The 22,774-nt window shown below is 36.6% G+C and overlaps 3 protein-coding genes across 4 annotated transcripts; all 3 read right to left on the bottom strand.

Moving 5' to 3' along the window:
* Nucleotides 1-4,296: 4,296 nt before the first annotated feature.
* Nucleotides 4,297-6,591, bottom strand: LOC117614526 (very-long-chain 3-oxoacyl-CoA reductase-like protein At1g24470). Its single transcript, XM_034343366.1, has 2 exons — nucleotides 5,882-6,591; nucleotides 4,297-4,717 (listed from the first exon to the last, which is right to left on the bottom strand). Exons 1-2 carry the CDS (start codon nucleotides 6,526-6,528, stop codon nucleotides 4,399-4,401), a joined length of 966 nt encoding a protein of 321 aa, XP_034199257.1. The 5' UTR covers nucleotides 6,529-6,591; the 3' UTR covers nucleotides 4,297-4,398.
* A 735-nt stretch (nucleotides 6,592-7,326) lies between these two features.
* On the bottom strand, nucleotides 7,327-11,029 carry LOC117616730 (regulator of G-protein signaling 1). 2 transcript variants are annotated; one of them, XM_034346128.1, is made up of 11 exons: nucleotides 10,762-11,029; nucleotides 10,053-10,173; nucleotides 9,869-9,932; nucleotides 9,675-9,759; nucleotides 9,387-9,460; nucleotides 9,115-9,306; nucleotides 8,883-8,971; nucleotides 8,544-8,782; nucleotides 8,138-8,262; nucleotides 7,869-7,990; nucleotides 7,327-7,764 (listed from the first exon to the last, which is right to left on the bottom strand). In XM_034346128.1, exons 1-11 carry the CDS (start codon nucleotides 10,836-10,838, stop codon nucleotides 7,597-7,599), a joined length of 1,356 nt encoding a protein of 451 aa, XP_034202019.1. In that variant the 5' UTR covers nucleotides 10,839-11,029; the 3' UTR covers nucleotides 7,327-7,596. The 2 variants fall into 2 exon arrangements, with proteins under 2 accessions (XP_034202019.1, XP_034202020.1); XM_034346129.1 differs by lacking the exon at nucleotides 10,762-11,029 and having other exon boundaries at nucleotides 9,869-9,946; nucleotides 10,053-10,162.
* A 333-nt stretch (nucleotides 11,030-11,362) lies between these two features.
* Nucleotides 11,363-12,439, bottom strand: LOC117615109 (protein NOI4-like). Its single transcript, XM_034344113.1, has 3 exons — nucleotides 12,243-12,439; nucleotides 11,636-11,842; nucleotides 11,363-11,539 (listed from the first exon to the last, which is right to left on the bottom strand). Exons 1-3 carry the CDS (start codon nucleotides 12,249-12,251, stop codon nucleotides 11,516-11,518), a joined length of 240 nt encoding a protein of 79 aa, XP_034200004.1. The 5' UTR covers nucleotides 12,252-12,439; the 3' UTR covers nucleotides 11,363-11,515.
* Nucleotides 12,440-22,774: the final 10,335 nt, after the last annotated feature.

The raw sequence follows: 22,774 nt of genomic DNA, 5'->3' as shown, positions 1-22,774 counted from the left end.
TTGAGCTGCAATGTACATACGAGTGGCTTGCTGGGAATAGAAGCTCCTAATGGTGGTGAACTCGATAAGTACTTTTTTAAGCTTTCAAAGGCATTGTGACAAGCTTCATCCCAAATGAACATGACATCCTTTTTCATAAGACGATTGAACGGTTGACACCGCCTTGCTAAGTTTGAGATGAATCGTTGAATAAAAGAGAGACTGGGAATTCCTATTCAATCCAAAAATAAGAAGCATATATATGACACTTAGTCCTAGGGTTCCATGACCCAAAAAAAAGAAGAAAAAAAAAGACCTAGGGGTTCAAAAGAATACCTGCTGCTGCGTTCTACTTATGTTCTACTAAAAGAGAATTCCATCGTCAATACGCATAGTAAAGGTAAAGTCCTTAACCTAACTCTTCGCATTACTCAAAAAAGACTTATGAAACATGTTAAAACAGCTCTTCGCAACAAGATGGAGAATGAGTTTTTGGCAGATTCTATGATTGTCTACATTGAAAAAGAACTGGCTGACAGTATCGATTCAGATGTAATAACAAAAGATTTCAATTCTCTTAAGGATCGCAGGGCACAACTTGAATAGATACACTTTAAATTATGTTGTTGAACATATATTTATTTTGATCATATCAATTTTTTGTTATTGCATTTAATATGTATTTGTTTTATGCTAAATCTTATTGAAAATTAGTCATAGCTACGAATTAGCGTGGTTTACATGATTTAATGTCTATTTTTATTTTAGCTAGCCTACCTGTCGAAAAATTCCTAGTTCCGCCATTGCCTAAACTGTTGTTTGTCATGTTGGATTTTTGAACTTAATTCTATGATAATAGTTATTATCTTCAGTCAAAAAATTTCATTTATCTACACTAGCACCTGCCATTTTCCAAATTTGTACCAATAGAGTTAAAACCACTGCAGAGGACAAGAAAGAACATAAGCCACCTCCACAGCAAAGCCAGCAAGAGAAAGATCCCCTTCCAAAAGACATCAAGGCAGAAAAATCCCCTTCCACCACCCAATAGCATATATATAAAGACCTGTCCAAACTCTTTTGAACAATAAGCAGCTCAAAACTGCTAATATTTTGCTGTTTTGATTGGTGCTTGGTTTATTAAAATATGGTCAATATTTTAACATGACAATCAGCATATAAAACATGTTATGTAATAACCCAAAACAAAATATCTAAAAAGAAAGAAAATATCTCAAAAGTAAGGAAAATATCTTCTTGCAAAAAGACAAGTTTGACCTCGCATATTTTAATGGGGGAAAATTTGACTTTTTAATCAAGAAAGAATTTGGGAATTCCGCTTACGCCATTGCATAGAGCGCGGCAAAACGAGTTCGTAGACACGGAGTAGACCCAAATCGGAGCTGTAACGAAGAAGATATGGTCTAAAAATTGCGAAGGGCAAAATGGTAATTTGGCCAAAAGTCAGATTTTTATCCCTTTCTCTCTCCTCTCCCCCGTCACTTTCTCTCTCTTCTCTTTTTCTCTCCCGTCGCACCCGCGCAGTGCGACCGTTCACCTTCCACACGACGGCTCGGCCATCACAGGCCGAGCAGATCTCCGGCAAGGGTACCATCGGGTCCGCCTCCCAATCGCCTTCAAGACCTGACCGACCTCCGCCCTTGGGCCGCCCAGAGTTGATCGGAAAACCATGTTTTTCGACGGATGTTCGTCCGAATCCACCAGAACTTCCAGCTAGATTTTCTCCTTCAATTATCCACCAAATCGATCGAGTAAGGTATGGTTTCTCAGCTATTTTTCGTGTTCTAGCTGATGGATGTATGGGTTTCGATCGATTTTAGCTCTAAAGCGATCAATTTTCGACTTGAATTCTGGCCGAAACTTCGGCCGCCAAAAAATACTGTTTTTGGTCACTTTTTGGGGTATGTCTAAGAACAAAAGTGACTCCAAATGGGGTGTTTTACCTAGGATAGGAGTTTGGAGTCTTGGTTCCGAGATTTTTCGGCCACCCGAAATCGCTTAAGACACCCAAATCTGCCCGCGCGTGCTGGGGCGCGTGGGCGAGAGTGGTGAAGTAATTCTGTGCAGTTTTGTGACCCTTGTGTCGTCACGAGGGCGTAGGATTTCACGGATCTCAATTCGGAATCCGTTTGAGCCCCGAACGGATTTTTCATATCTCGCGATCCGTGGGTGCAGTGGCGTCAAATCTTCGGATCGTGCTGAATTTCTGATATGTTGGTCTACATGATGTCAGGATCATGCAGGATTCGACGGATTGCGAATCGGAGTCACGGATACTCCGGAATCGCGAACCCTGGGGCTAGGATTTAGATTTTAAGCGATAACGCGATTTTGGCCAATCCGACTATCCGTTTTGGACCAAACTCGCAGAACATGGTTCCCTCTCTGTAAGGAACTTTCAGGGAAGCCCAGATTGGCCATCGGAGATAGTGGACCCATGGGGTCCTGGGTCGGCCGATCTGGCAGTTTATCGCTTAGCTGAGTGTTGGACCTACCAAAATTGGTCCAAGTGTCTGAAAGGGCTAATGTGGGCATAGGAGTAACTTGGGATGAGATGCACGTATTTCTAGGAGCCGGGGGCAGGGTATTTAATTTAAATTCTTTTTGTCCAGCAGTTTATTAATTTATTCTTTATGGATAATCAGGCACCAGAGGTCCGGTCGAACCGCAGTCGGGACCTTCGAAGGGTCAAATTAGCTTGGACCATCTGTGAGTGGACTTTCTTTCATGAATTATTTTACATAAATGAGTTATATAGAGGATTTCTATAAACAAGATTTCATAAGTGATTTTATATTGATTTTATATAAATGAGTTTTATAAATGAGTTTATTTGAATAAATTTCCTTATTTGATATTGAGTAAGTTTTATTATGGTTCCGAACATGATTATTACAGTAATAGTTCTATAAGTCTGTGCTGCTTATTTACCAGTTATAGAAACAGAGTTTGAGGTTAGAATCAGTTGAAACCGCGGCACAATATGAGCTTTACAGTTATTAATCAGATATTTTTCTAAAGGAATTTATTTTAGAACCACCATGTACCCACTCTTTACTTGGTGATTACCCAGAGTTGGACCGATGTCTACGGACATCCAGTCCGATTTCACTTTATGTCAGTGCACTTGACTTTGCCTCACGAGTTTCGGGGACGCTCGGACCGTGAGTGCCAGGATTTGCGGCTCGGCAGACTTGGTGTCCCGAGACCTGCCAGGATTGCGGCTCGGCTGACTTTGTGTCCCCGAGACCTGCCAGGATTGCGGATCAGGCTGACTACGGTCCCCTGCATCCTGCCAGAGCGACTCGAGCTGACTTGGTGTCATCGAGGAATCTGCCGGCGGATCAGGCTGATCATAGTCCCCTGATTTCGCCAGTTTGAGGCTCAGGTTGACTGCGTGGCGCCCGAGACCTGACTGGGGAATTGACGGATATAACAGGGGTATAAATATGTGGTATTTTCAAAGGGTTTTGAGTTTTCTTTATTTAATTATGATTTTCAGTTATTTTATATCAGCTTCTCTGAATTTTCAGGCATTGATACCTTTATATATTTGTTCAGTTATGCAAGGTTTGAGTACAGAGCTTTTATACAAGTTGATTTCAGTGTTTTAGGCAATCTTTGATTTCAGTGCTTTTGTGCGAATCATAACTTCCGCGCCATCAAGTAAGGTAGAGTTTTGTAGAAAATCCTTGAAACCTTAAAAACTTTAGAGTATGCTCTGATATCTAGTATTAGTGGAAAAATGGAGTTGAGATCTGTTACTTGAGATATTCTGGCTGTTGGGATGAATTGACTGATTGTTTAACAGGTGAAAAGAATTTTGGGATTGGTCAAAATACAGGGGAGACTCTGCCGAAATTTCGGCAGTAAGTCTAAGGGAAGTCTGACAAGAATTTGAGGCGAGAAGGGTAAAAATGTCTTTTGTGCTCGACATTCGCCAGGTGTCGGACACGCACAGGACTTGGCTCGAATTCCAAAAGCGGAAATTGGGTCGGGTCCTGTCATGTTATTAGTCTATCTTTTGTAACTTAAACTTGTTGCCAAACAAAGCATGATGCCATTATTTAGATTTCTATGTCTATATAAGTAGTACTATCTTTTCTACATATTTTTATGACTTTGTATACATTTCACATGGTTTTAAAACTCGCAACATCACAAGAGCACCATTACTAATAACTACTATTTTATCACAAACCTCCCTTCCCTCACTCCAAATAACTAAAAACTAGCAAATAAACAAATACGGAGATTGGAAAATAGGCTTCCATAACAATTACAGGCAATACATAATTAAAAAGAGTTGCAATAATCTGATATTTTAATTTCAAATTTGGCCTTTATATATATATAAACAACATAGAAATTAGTAGTAATAGCTAGCTAGCTAGCTAGTTATGCATGGTGTAGCTTGGCCCTTCTTTTCAAGCCAATAGAGAGGCGCCAAGCGTCAAGAAGAGACTCGGGGACCAAGCTCCCCAAGCACCACTGAAGAGAGTGAGCCCAAAACGGTGTGCAGCGGGCCTCATACCCAATGCGCCGAATCGCTGCTTTGGCATACGCATGTGGCGTGGGTATGAATAGAGATGACCTCTCGATGGATGCCACCTTTGACACCAGCTTTGTTGCTACGTATAAAGGCACCTGACTCTGCACATCAATGCCATAACGCTTATATTCCACGTGGAGGGATCTTGACAATTGGTCCACATAACTGCATAGGGTTAAATAAACACGAAATTTAATTTACTTAAAATATTCACAATCATACTCTCTATTTTTTAGTTAAATTTTAATTAAAAATATATAAAAATTATTTTAAGAGTTTTTTTTTAAATCTTAACTCCAATTATGCTCTCTGGAAGTCATAAATATTATAACTCTTTTTTAATTGGTTCATCTCTATTATATTAAAGGTTTGAAATATTCATTAAATAAAGCAACATTAAATTATAGGGAGCCACTATGAGTCCTTTCTCTCTCCTCAAATTTAAAAGCTCCTAGAGGTCTCCCTATTTTATGAGGTGGATAGAGAGCATATTGGAGTTGTATTTTTCCAAATCCTCCTTAAAATTTATTTAAGGAGGTGGTTTAGGGAGCCTATTGTGGATGCTCTTAGAGGCATTTCCAAAGAATATGTTAACTTCAACATAACACCTTTAGCATGTAGAAAAAATAGATAAGACTCGCTCTAACCGAAATGTTAAATTCTAGGAGGAATAACATTTGTCTCTCATGCTGTTATTTTTGGCTCTTTGACTTGTGATGTTATTTTATTATTTTATTATTATTATCAATTAATGTGCCTAGAAAGTAATAAACCAATAAACACTATGTATCGCATTAAAAAAAAACTATGTAACATAGTAATATTTTAATTTGACATATCGGTGGAATGTAAAACTCTCTTGACATATAAGTCATCAAATTCAAATTTACAATGTTTGATATTAATTAACATATCCCTTAAAGACATGCTCTTATATGCGTTATTTTTTTTTTTGTTAAGTAAACTAGGAGAGTGACATTAAAATATAATAAAATATCTTTTTGGTTATTAAGTTTTTCACAAATTGGTTACTAAGAAAAAAAAAAAAAAAGGGAAGAAGCCAATTTTCACTTTATAACCAAACATTTCCATAGGACGGGACTTATTTAAAGAAAAATAACGATACGTCTATAAATTGTAAATGTTGAGTTATATACTAATTAAATGGTTAATTTTTTTTTTTCTAAGTGACCAAGTTGAAATTTTGTGTGAGGAAAGAAAATTTAACCCTTTAATAATAAAACCAATCCAATTAATTGATTATTTACACATACAAAACCCAATTAACCAATTAATTAATTATTTACCCCTATAATAATGTATGCTTACGCTTTGGTAGCGGCGTATACGGTGAAGAGAGGATGTGAGGGCACGACAATGCCTGCGCCGGACCCAATATTGACAACGGCACCTCTCTTCCTCTCAACCATTCCTCGTAAAACCGCCATGGTCACTCTGGTTGTGCCCTCCACATTCACCTTTACCACCTTCGTCCACACTTGCTCATCCACCTCATGCAAAAATCTAGCACTTGGGTACGTCACCCCAACGTTGTTTATCAAAACGCCGACGTCCAGCCCTCTGATCTCCTCCTCTAGCAGCTCACTCATCCCACCCAAGCTACCGACGGAGAAGTCGAAGGCGATGGTTTTTATTTGGGTGGTGGGATAATTTGCTTGGATTTCTTTCGAGACTGATTTGAGCCTGGTGGAGTTGCGGCTGACTAGGATTAAGTTGAGGCCTTTTTGGGCGAGTTGGTAGGCGAAGGCTTTTCCTATGCCATCGGTGGCGCCGGTGACCATAGCCCATGAGCCGTATTTTTTGAGGTTTTTAGGGGGTCTGAGGAGGATGATGAAAACCCAGTTGGCCAGAGAGGTGGCCTGTTTGAGAAAGATGAAGAAACCTAGAGATGAGAGAAGGAGAAGCCAGATGGGTTGGTTTGTTAGGTGATGAATGCATGAAGAAGAAGGTACCATATTTTTTTTGGAATTTTGGGTAGAAAGACGAGGACTTGTTGTGGGAGATTTAGAATGCTTTATTATGGGGAGTTTGGAAGGAGAAATAGAATAAGCGCTTAATTATTATGGAGTGATCATTTATGATGAGAGAGAGGGAGAGTATGTTTGTGTTATGTATAAAGTTTAAGAGTTTGATTCAGGAAATTTGGTCTTTTTATCAGTTAGTTTAACTGTTAATTTAAAGGGATGAAAGTGAGCAGAAGAATGGCAAGTTTTAATTACTGAGGTCTTGTGAATATTGTGAGGCCACGCTGCTGCTGAAAAGGGCATGGTTTGCATTTACTTGGGGCAATTTTGACGCAGTTCGATCCCAGTCACGTTGGGGAGATGAACACCATAAAGAGTATTGAATTGACAGCTAACAACTAATACAGTAGCAAGCTTTATTGTTGTCGTCTGGACAGGACAGAACCTGCTCTCTTCTCTTTTGGGACAGGGCTTTTAATTTCTTTTTCCGTCAAGTTAACGGGCTCTTTTCTAAAATTACAGTTAGGTGTTGGAGTTGTGTTATTTCCTTTTTAATTTCGGTTAGGTGCTTGGTGAATACTATTATTTAACAGCAGAAGTTGTTCCAACCCAACTGCTATAAATTAATCTCATTTACCATTTTGAGCTTTGATGTCAATTTTGCCTGGCATTTTTCTTATATTTAACATCTCCCTTATCCTGAAACTTGAACTTGGATATTTGGATATTTGGATAAAGTTCTCATGCTCTCTCTTCGTAACTTCTAGATGTGAAATGCAAAATGTTAAATACAAATCGAAAATGTCATGAATTAAAAAAGACTTCAAAAGATAGTGAAGCCCATCTATAAAAGTTTATGGGATGTCAGTTTTGAGACAATGCCCATGCCGCTTTAAATACGCTCGAGATTTTGAATGGTTGGAAATAGTGAGTTTACCTCTCTAATTCTTGTCATTTCAATAATATGTGAAAAAGTTCCCATGTACGCAAGTGACGCTAATTAAGCCCGTCTGTGAATCAAACACATTTTGATTTTGATATGGCGAGTAAAGGACAAAGTCATGGTTCTTGTTCTTGGTGAAATGGATCATCGACACCACGTACAGAACTCAACCTGGGAGTGGGAGAGTTCCAACTTGTCATCTGTTGTAGCTCATGAGATCTCAAACTGGCTTCGTCTTTGAACTTCATGAAGTAAGTGGATGACCAGTAATCGTTTGCCAAGTTCTTCAGCAAGAGGGTAAAAAACGAATGAAAACGAAGAGCTTAGAAATCAATCCAGTCAGTTAAAAAACAAATACAAGTTTGGGAACCAGAAAATTTCATCCTACCATTTTCATCAACTGTATCAGCTCATTCAATGCATCATTGAACAGATTTGGCTGTGCCAGATTGGAAGTAGTCAAAATCGCTTGCCTGCTTCGGTGAGAAATGTTCACCTCCATTGTTGCACCTGTATCATGAAAATTGAAAGACATGCCCAACACACTTACAAGACTTAACTCCTAGCTAGGGTGAGGCTAAGGTTGAAGGTAATGCATTATGCATATCCTTAAGCAACACACTTAAAATATAGGTTCTTATTGACGAAACCACAAACCTGCAGTTATGTACTTGTCGATGATATGTCGTGCCATGTAAATCCTTCTTACAGGGTCATCCACTGGTATCTTACCAAGTTCATGCACTTCCTCGTAAAAATGCACACTCTCCCCTGCCAAACAACTGTGATTAAGAAGAAAAAATAGAATAAAATAAATACATTATGTCGCACACAATCAATTATGTTATTTCTTATCTCAATAGTCCCTAAAGAAAAATAGATCCCACTGGAAGTTTGTGATAAATTAATAAACGATCTTTGAAGGTTCCATTTATCTGGATAAAAAGAATTTTCAGTTAGCTTCTGGAGAAAGTCTTCTTCTGTACTCAAGGGTAGTTTCTGCATAAAAGTTAACCTCGCAAATGTATTTTCAAAATATGAAACTCAGGGAAGAACAGAATACCTGTCTGCAAAGGACATGAAGGACTGACGGAATCTTTTGTTCATAAGCAGTTTATCAAGTGGCTCATTAGGGTCTATCACTGGTGCTGGTTCCCTTGGTAATAGTAGTCCACTGTTAGGTATACCCAGAGCCTGACCCATTGTCTCAAATGCTAGGGGTTCCCTTTTCCTCAAGCTGATTTGCGATAGAAGAGGTTGTGAACTTGATATCGAAAAGAAAGATAATACAAGAATGCTTGCCTGTAATATATACCTTATAAATGTTAGCAAAACACACAAGTTGGAAGACTTCTATACCAGTTCAAAATATGCAAAAGTACTACCAGAGGATAAATCATACCGTAACTAAGAGCGCAAATCTAGAGACAACTTGAAGCCATGAGATATCATCATGAATTTCATTCAAAATGTAAGCAGCAACCCATACTCCTGGAAGCAATAAGGAGAACCAATTAAAAGCAGGGTCAACAAGCTGTAGACCACAGTGGTGTAGAACCAATTACAGCCCTGTGATTGGAAAAATCAAAGTATATCATTTCTGAGTAAACCAAAAGAAGATCACAGTGGTGTACCAATAGAAGAGGCTGAGACAAGTATTCCCTGCCAGAGGTCTCTAAGTTCATCAAACCTGAACTCTATATGCCGAACAGCCCCTGTGAACCCAACCAAAATGGCAACATAGATTGCGTGAAGGGACACAACTGGGATGATCCACTGAGTCCCCATGTGGCATCGATAATTTAGAGGCTTCTTGATATGCATAACTATAAAACATACAAGAGACATTGGGTAACAGGCAATTGGAGTGGATATCCAAAGTATAAATTATTTCAGAGACTCTTACGTGCAGCCCCCGCAATCCATGGCAAGAGAATTAGTGGAAGGAAAATATAAGATCTGATTGGTGGTAGACACCTCCTGAAAGATTGATTGCACATAAATGGAGCACATAGGTTATCCACAATAGTCCAATACAAATGCAACCTAAATATCTTTCTGAATTGGTTTTAGTTAATATAGAGAATGTCCAGCAGCTTAAATGTCTGATATACTTGATGAGTTGCAGCCCAATTGTAATATTGAGATTTACAATCTAATTTTAAATTCTCAACTATGTAAAACGTTTGCTTACTTGACAAAAATGTAATACAGCTGGAAGGCCTGTGATATGCGACAGCTCAGTAATAAACCAAAGCCAAGTGGAGCTTCAATCCAGACTGAGAGCAAAAGATACTTTAAATAGTACACAAAACTAGAAGTATTCGCAAATAAGAAACTGGATGAGTAACTTTAAATGTACGAGTCATGATAAAGGCAGTGAACAACCTGCCCACGCATAGCAAGACTGCCACCAATGTCTCTTTTCGAATTTCAGAAAATTGACAGACATCTGCATAAAACATGCTGTGCTTTTAATGTTAACCATAGATCCCCATAACACAACTTATAGTGGTCTAAGTTATCAATAACATTATTTATGGACTATTGAACATATAAATCTATGATGTACCACAATTGACAACAGAAGGTTGAAGCTGGCAAAAATTTGAATAACTGGAATCCAAAAGCTACTGCGTTTCGGTAGAGGAATCTTGTGAATGGCAAAGGGCAAGATTAACCGTGAAAGAAGCCTGAAAGAAACAAAGCGACCAATAGGAAAGAATCAGAGTTAGTCTATTCAGAGAGGTTTTTCAGCGGAAAAGGATAATAATCAGAGAATAACTCAGACCAGATGAGAAAACAAATCAGCAGTAACTAGTACCTTAGTCTTAATTGGTTTGACATGGTTTTCCACATCAGAATAGTACAACTTAGGACGATATTTTAATACCTTTGAACATCATGTGGGAACAATGAGGTCAAAGAATTTTGCTTATCAAACTTTGAGAATCAAATTATAGTTCTTTCCAGACTTATTTATTCAGAGAAAGCTAAAGGATACAAGGACAGTGTGATTGCCCACAAATTTGGATACTCTACCAGTAAATTTCACATGGAAATTTTTAATCTTTTGTTTGAACTGAAATTCTCTCAGAGACATAAACTCAAACGGACACCCAGCAAGCAACATGTTATAAGATTTCCCATCATTAAAACCATCAGAACCTCAGAAGCCCAAAGAAAACTCATTTGCAAACAACCAAGAAAACCCATTAAACTGTGATGATTTAATCAGATGGAGACCCACTAGAACAAGAAAAAAAAAAAAAAAAACTTACAAAATGAAACAGACGGCAGATATAGCGATGGCTATGTAGTCGCTGGCACAGCCACCATCCACTGCACAGCTTGCCATTTTCTTTGCATTTGGGGAAATTTTGGGTTCACCCAGTACGTTTTAAGATCTGAAATTAGAAGAATTTAGGACGCCCGCCATCCCAAGGCATCAACTTCAAGGCGTGTCCTTTTCTGGGTCCAGAGGGGAGTTCAATCGAGAATGGCAGAATGGCATTCCCACATAATGTTTGACCAGAAGGGAACACAAGGTAACATCTGCGGTCTTTTGTTGACAAAATCGAAGACTTAAAAAGTGTGCAAGTGTACACGTGGCTTGTTAGAAATCCATCGGATCACTGTCTTAAAAGACGCACAGAACAGAAGAGAACGGACTGATAATAGTTTTTATTTCTTTTTCATTTTTCTCTGGTTATAGAAATCGTTGAATGGTGGTCTTGCGTGAAATTAATCGTGTGCTAATCAAACCATAGCTGCTACTGCTTCCAAGTAAGTGCAAATTAAGTTTAGATTAACCAATTTGAGCCCATATTGGCTATTTCAGATCATTCAGCCACACCCAATTTAAGTTGCATCAAGAAGAGATTGGGCAACCAAAAAATATATATTAGAATTTTATTACTCAATCTTCAATGTACATCATTCTCCTTGAAGGAAAAAACAGCCAAACAATCAATATTTAAAGGAAATAAATGGGGAAGGAGAAAAACAAGAACATCTCTCTCTCTCTTTCTTGTCTCAACCACAGCAAAGCCATTTGCTCTGCATCCAAAATGTAAATTACAGTTGAGATTCAATTCAATAGGTCAATTAGACCAACACATTGTTGACTAAAAACCTGTAATTAGGCATGCATACCTTTTTGGGGTACTTATATTTGTCCTCCTTTTTACGGGCATTATATTTGTCTGGTGCTGCCAGAATCAATGGAGTTCTAGCGCCAGACCTTCTGTCATCTCTGGCCTTGTTGAATATGACAGTATATCCTTCAGCTGAGGCAGGGTCGTTGACATCCCAGTCGCCAAATTTTGGTAGAGGGCGGCCTAGAGGCATGGCCTTCTCATACTGCAAATAAATAAACCAAACAAACTACCATTAACCATTGAACCATTGAGCCTAGAGGCATGGCCTTCTCAAGCAGCAGCAATGTCATTCCTTCCTGTCATGTGATAACAATTTCCTATACCACCAAAGCAATAATCTTTTTGCAATTTGCAAAATTATGCAGCAAATGTAATAATTATCAGCAAATTACATGATAGAACAAGTGGTGGTTGGTTGGCACATAAAAGTTAAGCCAAACAAAGCGAGGGAAAGTTTGCAACAGGGAGAGAAGAAAAGCAGAGCACCATTAATAAAAAAACATTGCAGAATGAAAAAAAAGGATCAATTTTTAACAAATGCAGTTGACCCAACAGAGAATATTAGGAAAGAAGAAGAAAAGAGGATAAAAAACAGAGCTTACAGAAGGCATGATTGGCAGAGAGAATACAATTGACAGAGATGGCAGAGAGAATCTGGGTAAGGAGAAAAAGATAAGTGAGAGATAAAGAGAGAGAATCCCCTCTCCTGGCTTCCATTATAAAGGCATAATAAATAAATAAACAGCGGAAGAGAACAAGGTCGAAAGACTCGGAATTCCCGAGACTGGTTCTCTCTAGTAGGTGCAATCGTCTCGGACGCGGGAACAAACCTTGCCGTTTGAAAAAGCGCGTTCTTGGTCAACGCGGCGTCTTTGTTTTCCTCATTTGATAGTTTCTAAGGTTGGTGGTGGTGCGTTGGAAAAACCGTGCGTAAGCGCGCAGCGGCTTTTGGAACTTCCAAAGTTGTATTGTAACAGAGTGTTGCTGACGGCGTCAAATTTTATATATTTATATAAATTTCATTCATTTTTCTGTGAATTTTTTACTTATTCTGCAATATTGCAGATGAATGCCATGTATGCTTCTTCATGAGCAATTATGGCACGTGTTGTGATATAAGTGAGCCAAAATTAGGATTTTCCCCCACCTCGCCATTTTTATATTCAACATTATAATTTCTTTCTCTTCTTCGTTGCTGGGGATTCTTTTTCCCTAACTTATGCCTTATTTTCATGAACATGGAGGAGGGGGAGAGAGAGATAGAGAGAGATGTTGAATGAAGGATAATTTATTAAGGCTTATTTGTTGAAATACTCTTTGTTATTTCTAAATCATTTCAGTTTGCTTCCTGAAGTTTTAAATGACTCAATCTCCTTTTTGAACTTTCATTTTTTAACCAAGATTGTCATATTCCGTTAGTTTTCAAATATAAATTGTTCAATCCGTTGAGGTGGCATTAGTATTTTAGTAATTTTAATTATTAAATATTAAAAATACTTGAAATTATTCAAAATCAAATATGTAAAATAATAAAATAACATAAAAATTAAATAAATAAAAAGAATTAACACAACCCCAAAGTTCTGCATCATCTTCTTCGGCTCTGTCGCACCACCACCCAACTGTACACCTCAACCACATCAGCAGCCTCCCACAATTAGCAAACTGATCTTCCCACACAAATCTAATCGTCACCTTTCTAATTCCAATCTCCAGCCGTCTTAACTCAACACTTTACCCCTGCTTTACGAGATCCAGTTGCCCCACCCTCTATTGAAACCCCAACCCAGCCACAGTCCCCTGTGAGATCCATTCAACCAATCTAACTAATATAAAAATGAACATTGATATGAAGAAAATGGATCTGAAAAAGATTTTGGCTTTTTCAATTGGGCTTTTGGGGGAGGTGGGAAGGTGGAGCAACTTGGTTGGTAGTAGATGCGTCAAATAGATTGGGCCGCCCCGAGCAAGACTAGCTTAAGTAAGGCCCGACAAGGCACAACTTGAATCTTTGGGCTGTGCCAAAAGGAGGTAATTAAGTTCAATGGGCCAGGACGGCCCCGTGGCCTGTATTGGGCCTTGCTGGCCTAAAATTCAACTGGTCGGCCCATTTAAAGCCTGTTTATTAAATTATATTTGTTTTAGAGAAAAATAATACATAATATTATTACATTTATATCTTAAATTCAAGTCTTTTTCTTTGATCTAATAATATGTATAAAAATTTCATGTTTTCTTTATATATAAAATAATGATTTTGGAAGTTTCAAATTTTAAAAGCCAAACAATAATCTAGTAATTTTCTATTTAAATGTACTTTAAATAAAGTTAGTAGCCTATGTTTTCAACAAATAATAAATCTTGTTAGTATATACATAATAGAAAATTAGTTAAATATCCATTTCTAGACATAAAACTATAAAAATACCCAATACTATTTAATGTATATAAACACACCCAAAATAAACCCAAAAATCAACAGCTGTATATTTTTTTAATTTAATTATTAAGATGAAATACCTTTATTACCCTTTTAACATAAAATTGGAATTCCTAATAAACACTAGATCAGAACTCATGACCTCCAGTCTCTCATCTTCATCTTCAACCCCAATTTTTAGTTTTTGTTCTTCCACCTCAGTTTTGACGATGAAATCATAAGCTCTGTTCTCAAGTATCTCTCTCTCTCTCTCTCTCTCTCTCTCTCTCTCTCTCAAAAAGAATAAGAATGATGAAGTCATATGATTATGATCTTTTGGATATAGGAAAACTAGGAGACCCTTTTCCAAGCCCGTGGATCAAAACTTTGCAGCCATCTCAATTTAGGGAACATCAAGCAGTAATGCTTTGGAAGATGGAGTTGACGAAGCCTCTGCCTTCAATCATGTTAGTCCAAATGGCACGACAGAAGCTGAAGTCAGAGGCACTGTCACTGGCAATGGCATGGCAATCCATTAGATGCTGGATCTGTGCAAATTTTGGAGGATTTGCAACATGAGCAAATGGACAATGACTTGGTGGATTCAGGGGATGAAATGGCTCATGGTGCATTGGTGACTTGGCTCAGTATAAAATCCTATTCGATCTGCAATCTTCGATTTTGAGGTATTTGATTTTTTTATTTGAATTCATATTCGATTTTATTGTAGGCTGATTTGGGTGATTTCATGTTCGATTAATTAAGTTGCTGGTTAAGATTTCATAATTTTTGCAGTTTTGTAGTTTATATTTGAAATGTAGATCCAATTCTTCTTGATTTTATATGTTTATTTTTGTTATTGTCGATTTGGAGATAAGCCATTGGATTTTCTGATTTCGTTCTAATTTGTATTTAGATATTCGTTTGAGTTTTAAATTGTGATTTTAATTTCTTTTTGTTTATAATTTGGATTGATTCCATATTCGGTTTGGTTGTAGATTTGCTTTTGTGTTTTGGTTTGAGCTGCGGTTACAAATTTGTGATATTTGATTCGGTTATCACATGAGGTATGTTTTTTCAATTGAATCTGAGTATATTCGTGTTTTTTCTGTTTATGCACTATTGGTTTTTGAGTCGACTATAATTTAATATTAGGTAGCAGTGTTATTACCTTATATTGGAACTTTACAGACATGCATTAGAAATAGGATTTCATAGGAAACAAACAGTGTTATTACCTTATACTGGAACTTTACAGTGGTAGACATGCATTAGAAATAGGATTTTATATGAAACTAGCAATGTTATTACCATATACTGGAACTTCACAAGGGGTAGACATGCATAAGAAATAGGATTTCAGAGGAATCAAGCAGTGGTATTACCCTATACTGGAACTTTACAAGAGTTAGACATGCATTAGAAATAGGATTTCAGAGGAATCTAGTAGTGTTATTACCCTATACTGGAACTTTACAAGGGGTAGACATGCATTAGAAATAGGATTTCAGAGGAATCTAATAGTGTTATTACCCTATACTGGAACTTTACAAGGAGTAGACATGCATTAGAAATAGGATTTCAGAAGAATATAGTAGTGTTATTACCCTATACTGGAACTTTATAATGGTAGACATGCCTTAGAAATAGGATTTCATAGGAAACAAGCAGTGTTATTACCCTGTACTGAAACTTTATAGTGGTAGACATGCATTCAAAACAGGATTTCATTGGAAACAAACAGTGTTATTACCCTATACTAGAACTTTACGGTGGTAGACATGCATTCGAAATAGGATTTTAGAGGAAACAATCAGTGTTATTACCCTATACTAGAACTTTACAGCCATTAATCAACATGAAAGTAAACTAGTAGTGTTATTACCTTATACTAGAACTTTACAGCCATTAATCAACATGACAGTAAACCAACAATGTTAAGAATCTGTATTTGACTAAATATCTCTTTCTTTTTTGAGTTGCTGAAAACTGACTATTTTATAGTCATATGCAGCTAGTCCAATAGTGAAAATTGAATATAGTTCCAAGATTTTGTCTTGGATTTGAATCTAAAATACTGTTATTACCATAGACTGGAACTTTACAGCAATTAATCAATATTACAATAAAGGTTTGGTTTTTAAATGTCTTACCTTTGAAGCCTTTTCTTGTTGAAATTGTTCTCTGAAATTTTGTCTTTGTTTTGTAGGTGGAGGTTAGTGTGTGGTGTTGGTTTTTAAAAGTAGATCAAGCTTGGTGGTAGTTATGGAGTTTTAGTTTGCATAAATGATGAAGACGGTGAAATGAAGAGACGTTTTGCAGAGATGGCTTAATGAAGATGCGTGCTTGAAGTTACGGTTTTCGAGACAGTTTTGTGTTATAATAAAATGTTTGGACTTTTTGTAACCCCAAAAAAAAAAAAAAAAGTTTGGGCTTTTTTATAAAACTGGGCTAGGCTTGTTTTGGGTGTTTTTTGAGTTTAATTTTTTTTTTTTTGGGCATCAGTGGCAGTCCTGTAATTTATAGGAACCTCAACACCAATTTCTTATAGAGTAAATGAATTTTGGGTGTGTTTCTAAAGTGCATTCCTGTGAGTTTTTTTTTTTTTTTAAATTTTAATTTCAGCTCATATTTTGGATATATTAGTGAAGCTCCCTATACATAATTGCAAAAAAAATTAAATGAAGTTATAAAAAAGTTACAAAAACAAAAATGCAATACATAAGTCAAATTTGGTGTGGGCCCATCTCAGTCTGTTTATTGGCCCAACATGAGCACGACCCAAGACCATATTGGCTTGGGCCATGGACCCGAACTGGGCGGCCTGGCTTGTTTGACACTTCTAGTTGGTAGACTGGAATGTGGAGTGGCGACTGTGGTTATGGAGTGGTGGGAGAGAGAGATAAGCAAGGATGGATCTAAAAAAGATCTTATCTTTTGCTTCCCTTTGTAGCAATTGGGTTGTCTTCTCTTTTCAATTTTTTATTTTCTTCTTCTTTTTTGAATTAAATGGCTGATTAGCGTTAGGGGTGGGCGCAGTCCGGTAAATTGGTGAAAAAAATTTATGAAACCAATCAGTCCGGTTTTTCTAGTTTTGGACCAAATTATATATATATATATATATATAATTTTTTAATTTACAAATTCAAACTAAAATTTTATTTTTTGGACTTAAAAATTTACAAATGACCAAATTTCATGCAAAAATAGATGATTGGGCCTAGAAAAGATAGGTGCTTTGAAGTTGGGCTTGGAAAAATATTAGTTATGAGATTAGAAATGTAGCATTATACTTAAATAATTTTTTTTTAAATTAAAAATAAACAACAAGTCCAGTCCGGTTTTGTAAGGTGTGAAACCAATATCGGAACCTATTTGAATCGGTTTGGTTTGGTTTGGTGCCGGTTTATTTACTTTTTAGTCAACACTTTTTTTTTCCAATTTTTTCCATCCGATGAGGCTTGGTATTCCCATTTTTCGGTCTTGATGCCCACCCATAATTAGCGTAAAGCGTAGGAAGATACATGTGGAGTGTGACAAAAGCACTTCGATTTTAGAACAAATTCTGATAATCAAGTGTTCTAAGAGTTGTTTGCCATTAAGAAGAGTGGGGGAAGGGGTGGGACGTTGGAGCAATGAATGGGGAGGGGAAGGTGGTTGTTGGCGGTTGGGAGGGGCTACTGGGTTTTTATGTTTTTTAAAAAGTTAATTTATTTTTAGACATTTAAAATAATTTCTCCAAAGAAATTTTTTTTTTTTTTTAAACTACTCATGCCACGTTAGCAGAATTGACACATCATCCTTAAAACAAAAAGATAATTTACTCCTAATTAAAACATTAAAAAAAGCACTAACTGAACTAATCGGAACTTAACTTACCATGATGTAGAAATTGGTTGTATTTTCTTCTTCCTTTCTCAGCAACTTCTCCCCAGAAATCTTACCTCTTCATAATAATATAATTGCATATTGATATTGCTTCCAAAACAAGGTTATATCTAGCTATCCCCATTGCTATTTTCTCTATTAATTTTGTCAACGGGTCAGCCATCTTTTTGGGGGCACAATTTACCTTTTAGAAGTCTACAAGCTCATGGGCGATATCTCCAGATTCTAGAACACCAAATATTGCGAAGATATGTGTTTACATAGGGCTTTGGGAAAGGAAAACTTGGTGAGAGTTATGACTTTAGAGGGAGACATTGCAACGAAAGGAGGAAGAAAAACAAATTTGAATATACAACCAACAGAACGTTAATACCTGCAAGTTTCTTGAACACAAAAAAAAAAAAAAAAAAAAAAAAAAACCCTGCAAGTTTGATGGGTAGGTCAGTGTCTTCCTCTTCTTTTTTTTTTTTTTTTTTTTCTTCTTCTTAAATCAATCATGCGCCTATACTACTTAAGTTTGAATCCCCATCCATGTAAATTAGGTTCATTTATCCATAAAAAATAAAAATAAAAACAGGCGAGCCCGTGTTTGGTTTTTAGAAACAATGTGTACGTTGATATTACTTGGGACATAATTAAGACAAATAGTTTATCCCTTCTCCATAAAAGATTGGGCAACTTATTTTGTTATGAAATTGGGGGTTTTTTTTTTTTTTTTGTTTGTTTGTTATTTCACTCTAGGCATGGTTGAGTTGCAAGTTTTTTGGTCATGTAAAGCTTGACAATTGGAAACTAGTTTTTTGGATAGATATGGGGTGGTTTTGGTAAATGTAATCGTGCAGATGGTTGATGTTATTCAACTTTTGATATTGAAATGCAAATTAAAACTTAAGAGTTTATGGTTGTCTCTCCACGTGAAAACTTTTATGTTGGCACTTTTGTAAAATCCTTAAGATGTAGACTTTATACTTTACTCTCATTTTCATCAACATTCAATACAAAAAAATAATTGCTCCAAACTTGCAAACTTCATACCAAAACATAGTTAACATATTACAACACCTATTACATTGCAAAATACATGTCGTCTTACATCCATAAACACAACCATATTACATCCATTAACACATCCATATACCAAAGCACAGTTAACATATTACAACACCTATTACATTGCAAAATACAATCATCTTACATCCATAAACACAGACATCCATTAACACATCCATATTCTCCTCTCAGTTTCGAATCATCTTCATGCCATGATAACAACACATGTCATCAACCATGATAGCACAAGAGTAGCAACCAGTATTCTTGATTTGAGTTGAATATTTGCATTCTCCTCTTCCAACCTATCAATTTTCCTTAGCAAACCCAATATCACTATCTTGGAACGATCACACATTTCATCATCAACCAACTCCCAAAAACAACATCCTTCTGTTAACTCCTCCCTGCATCAACCACCATGCACATTTTTAGTGGTCTAGCCCATTAACAACAAACCCTAGATTTGAATCAATCCAAGAATTTATAATTCTTAAATTTCACAATGGACAAACTTGAAATCGTCTTCCTAGGTTTGAATCAGTCCAAGAAGTTATAATTCTTGCCACCTTTTCACAGTAACATCGTGATGCCTACCTTGCTTCTCCCACTTCCATATCTTCTTCAACTTTTTCAATTGAAGTAAAAGACAGATTCGTCGAAAAACAGACAATTGCCAGCAATGAGAACCCCAATTTTGAGCAACGAAGACGCCAATTTTAGGGATCTCCAGTTACTTTGTTTCAAGGGGAACTAGGGTTGTGATTTTGGGAACAATTGGTGGAAAATTGGCGGGCTCGAACGGAATGAAATTTTCAAACCCCTAGCCTAATAAATATTACATAATCTCTCATGGGTCCCACTAATAGCCACGTTGGATGCCACTTTCTGATCAATTTTTGTCACGTGATTAATGGTATGGGGCAACCTTAGTAACGAAATGGAAGTTCAGGGGGGAATTTGAGCCATTATAAAAATCAGGAGGCAATCTGAGACAATTTGTAAATTACAAGGGGTATTTGAACAAATAAGCCTAATTATTATGTACAGTTGTTGGTAATTATGTACATATACATCTCACGTTCTACCTAATACACATGGTGATCTTGCTTGTGATGCAAATAAGGCATCTAGTGTTGAGTCTGGACATTGCATTTTCATTTGTTTTGATTATTATATTAAGGCTTATTTACATCAATGTCTCCTAAAATTATGGTCAAATCTTACTTTGCCCTCTTAAACTTAAAGTGACCCACTTAACCCACTTGATAGTGATTTGGTGACCCACTTTGCCCCATGCCGTCAACTCAATCCAAAAGTATGTTAATTATATGATGACGAGGCAAGGATTTTTTGTAATTTCTTACATATAAATCATTAACCACTCATTGAAGGGTGACGAGGCAAGTGGAGCCCACTTCCACATAGATAAAGATATAATTAAATATTATAATTATTAAAACTAATTAAAATAATTAAAATAAAATATTTAAAAAGGGTTTTAATTTCTCTCTCCCTCTATCTCTCTTCCTTTCTCTCTCTTCCCCCCTATCTTCAAACATCTCCACATCCCCATCAATATCATCGAAGGCTTCACAGCTTCGGGGAAATCCAATGGCTTAATCGGGTCACATACGCTGACCTATTTCAAAACCTGGTCATGGTGGTCGTCATCGCCGAAGCCAGAATTGAAATGCTCGTGCTTTCAACATAATTTGTAATCGGATGACCAATGACATATATTTTGATTGCCTTTCTCTACATGCTAGAAAGCAATGCACCATCTCATCCCAAAATGTCAAACTGATCCTGGAAAAAGAAAAAAAAAATCCACATCTCATAATTAATAGAAAAACATTGTGATGCGACACAAGCATAAAAAATTTGAATTTCCCACTTGAATTTAATAAGCATAACCACACTAATTGAAAGCATTTGAACAAAATTCCTACACAGTAGTTATCAAATTCAAAACCCAATAATTAAAGAGATATTTAGTCATATACCTAATTTTAGCATTAATAATATAGATAAACCCAACACCATTTAATTTCTATAAACAAACCCAAAAAAGGGCAGCTAACCCTATTGAATTTAATTTTGATTATTAAATTACTTTAATGCCTTATTGAGTGTTTTGGGTATTTTTATGAGGTTTTGAGGTTGAGTTTATTTTAAGAAATTGATACCAGTTTTATAATTTATAAGAAATTAAAAACCTCTTTGTTATGTTGTAAATGAATTTTGAGTGTGTTTCTAAAGTCCATTTCAAATAGTTTTTTTAAATAATTTGGGCCCCTATATTGAGTATAATAGTGAATCTCCAATAATTAAATGAGCATCATCAACTGCAAATCATGATTAAACCCAAAATATTGAAGAAAATAATACCATGGGGTGTCGTAAAGCTGATTTCTTATCGGTGAGGCGGGTCCAAGCGACAACCTTTCCAGAGGGAAGGTGCTTAATTTCAATGGGAAGACCGACGACGTCGATGATGTGCACCGTATTGCACAGCTTCTTCTTCCACTGAACCTCAGCCGATCTAGGGTATGCTACGGGCACTTGAATGTTGCTGCTGCCATTATTGTTGTACTAGTCTCTATTGTAATCCATCGAGCATTTGATATTGAAACGGCCATGCAAAGGCTAAGTGGTTGTGGCCGTTGTTGGAGGTTGTGGTTGGGAAAAATGAAGGAATTTTAGGGTTTGGTGGTGATACGACTCAAATTACAACCATGGTATAGGAGGCAAAGGAGAGGCAGAGGCAGAGGCAAAGAGAGAGGTTTGGTTTGTGGGTAAGAGATTTAGTTCATGGGAGTAATTGGAATATTAGTTAGAAAATGGGAGCAATTTTACCCACTATCTGGGTTGGTGGTTGTTTGGGCACGGAAAATGTGGCTTGAGGAGGGACAGTTATGGCTGCTAGGAGTGGGTTGGAAAGAGAGAGATTTTTTGTAGTTATAAATTTTTTAATGTTTTATTTTAATTTTAATTAGTTATAAATTATTAGAATATTTAATTATATTTTTATATGTGGAGGTGGACTCTACTTGCCACGTCACCCCTCAATTGGTGGATAATAATCCATGCGGACGAAATTACAAAAACACCTCTACCACGTCATCATAGTTAACAGACTTTTGGATTGAGTAGACGGCAAGGGGTAAAGGGGGTCACCAAACCATGATAAAGCCAGGTAAGTGGGTCACTTTAAGTTTGAGAGAGCAATGTGAGATTTGACTGTAGTTTCATAGAACATTAGTGTAAATAAGCCTTATATTAATTACCTTGTTGAGGTCAAGATAATGATGTTGAGAGTAGTTGGTCGCAAGATTGGGCTTCGCCGCTTGATTTTGCTGAATTTTTTTTATCCTTTCCTTCAGAAATATATTACATTAATATCTGACCTATTCACAGATTTTTTTTTTTCCTTTCCTATAGGTTCACTCTAATTCAAGCTCATTTCCGTATTTCTGTCAATCCATGTTTATTTTGTATATAATTTTATTGTGAAATGTTGACTTTAGTAGATATGCTATGGCTTTTTCTTCTTTTTATCGATTTTGCTATATGTTTGTTATCTGGGAAAATTGAGCAAAGTAGCTGGAAAGGGGGAGAAAATTTAGGTCCTGTTTGGTGTTGGATTTGAATCCAATTTTATAAACTCAAAAACATATTTAAGTTAAAAGCAAAAAAAAAAACCCGTTTGGTAGGCCCATTTTTAAAAACTCAAATCCAAAATAAACTAAAAAACACCAAGAAATTAGAAAACAG

Source organism: Prunus dulcis, chromosome 1 (assembly GCF_902201215.1).
Source record: "Prunus dulcis chromosome 1, ALMONDv2, whole genome shotgun sequence".
Classification (NCBI taxonomy): Eukaryota; Viridiplantae; Streptophyta; class Magnoliopsida; order Rosales; family Rosaceae; genus Prunus; species Prunus dulcis.
The sequence above is the reverse complement of the archived record's forward strand: the minus strand, read 5'-3'. Positions and strand labels throughout refer to the sequence as shown.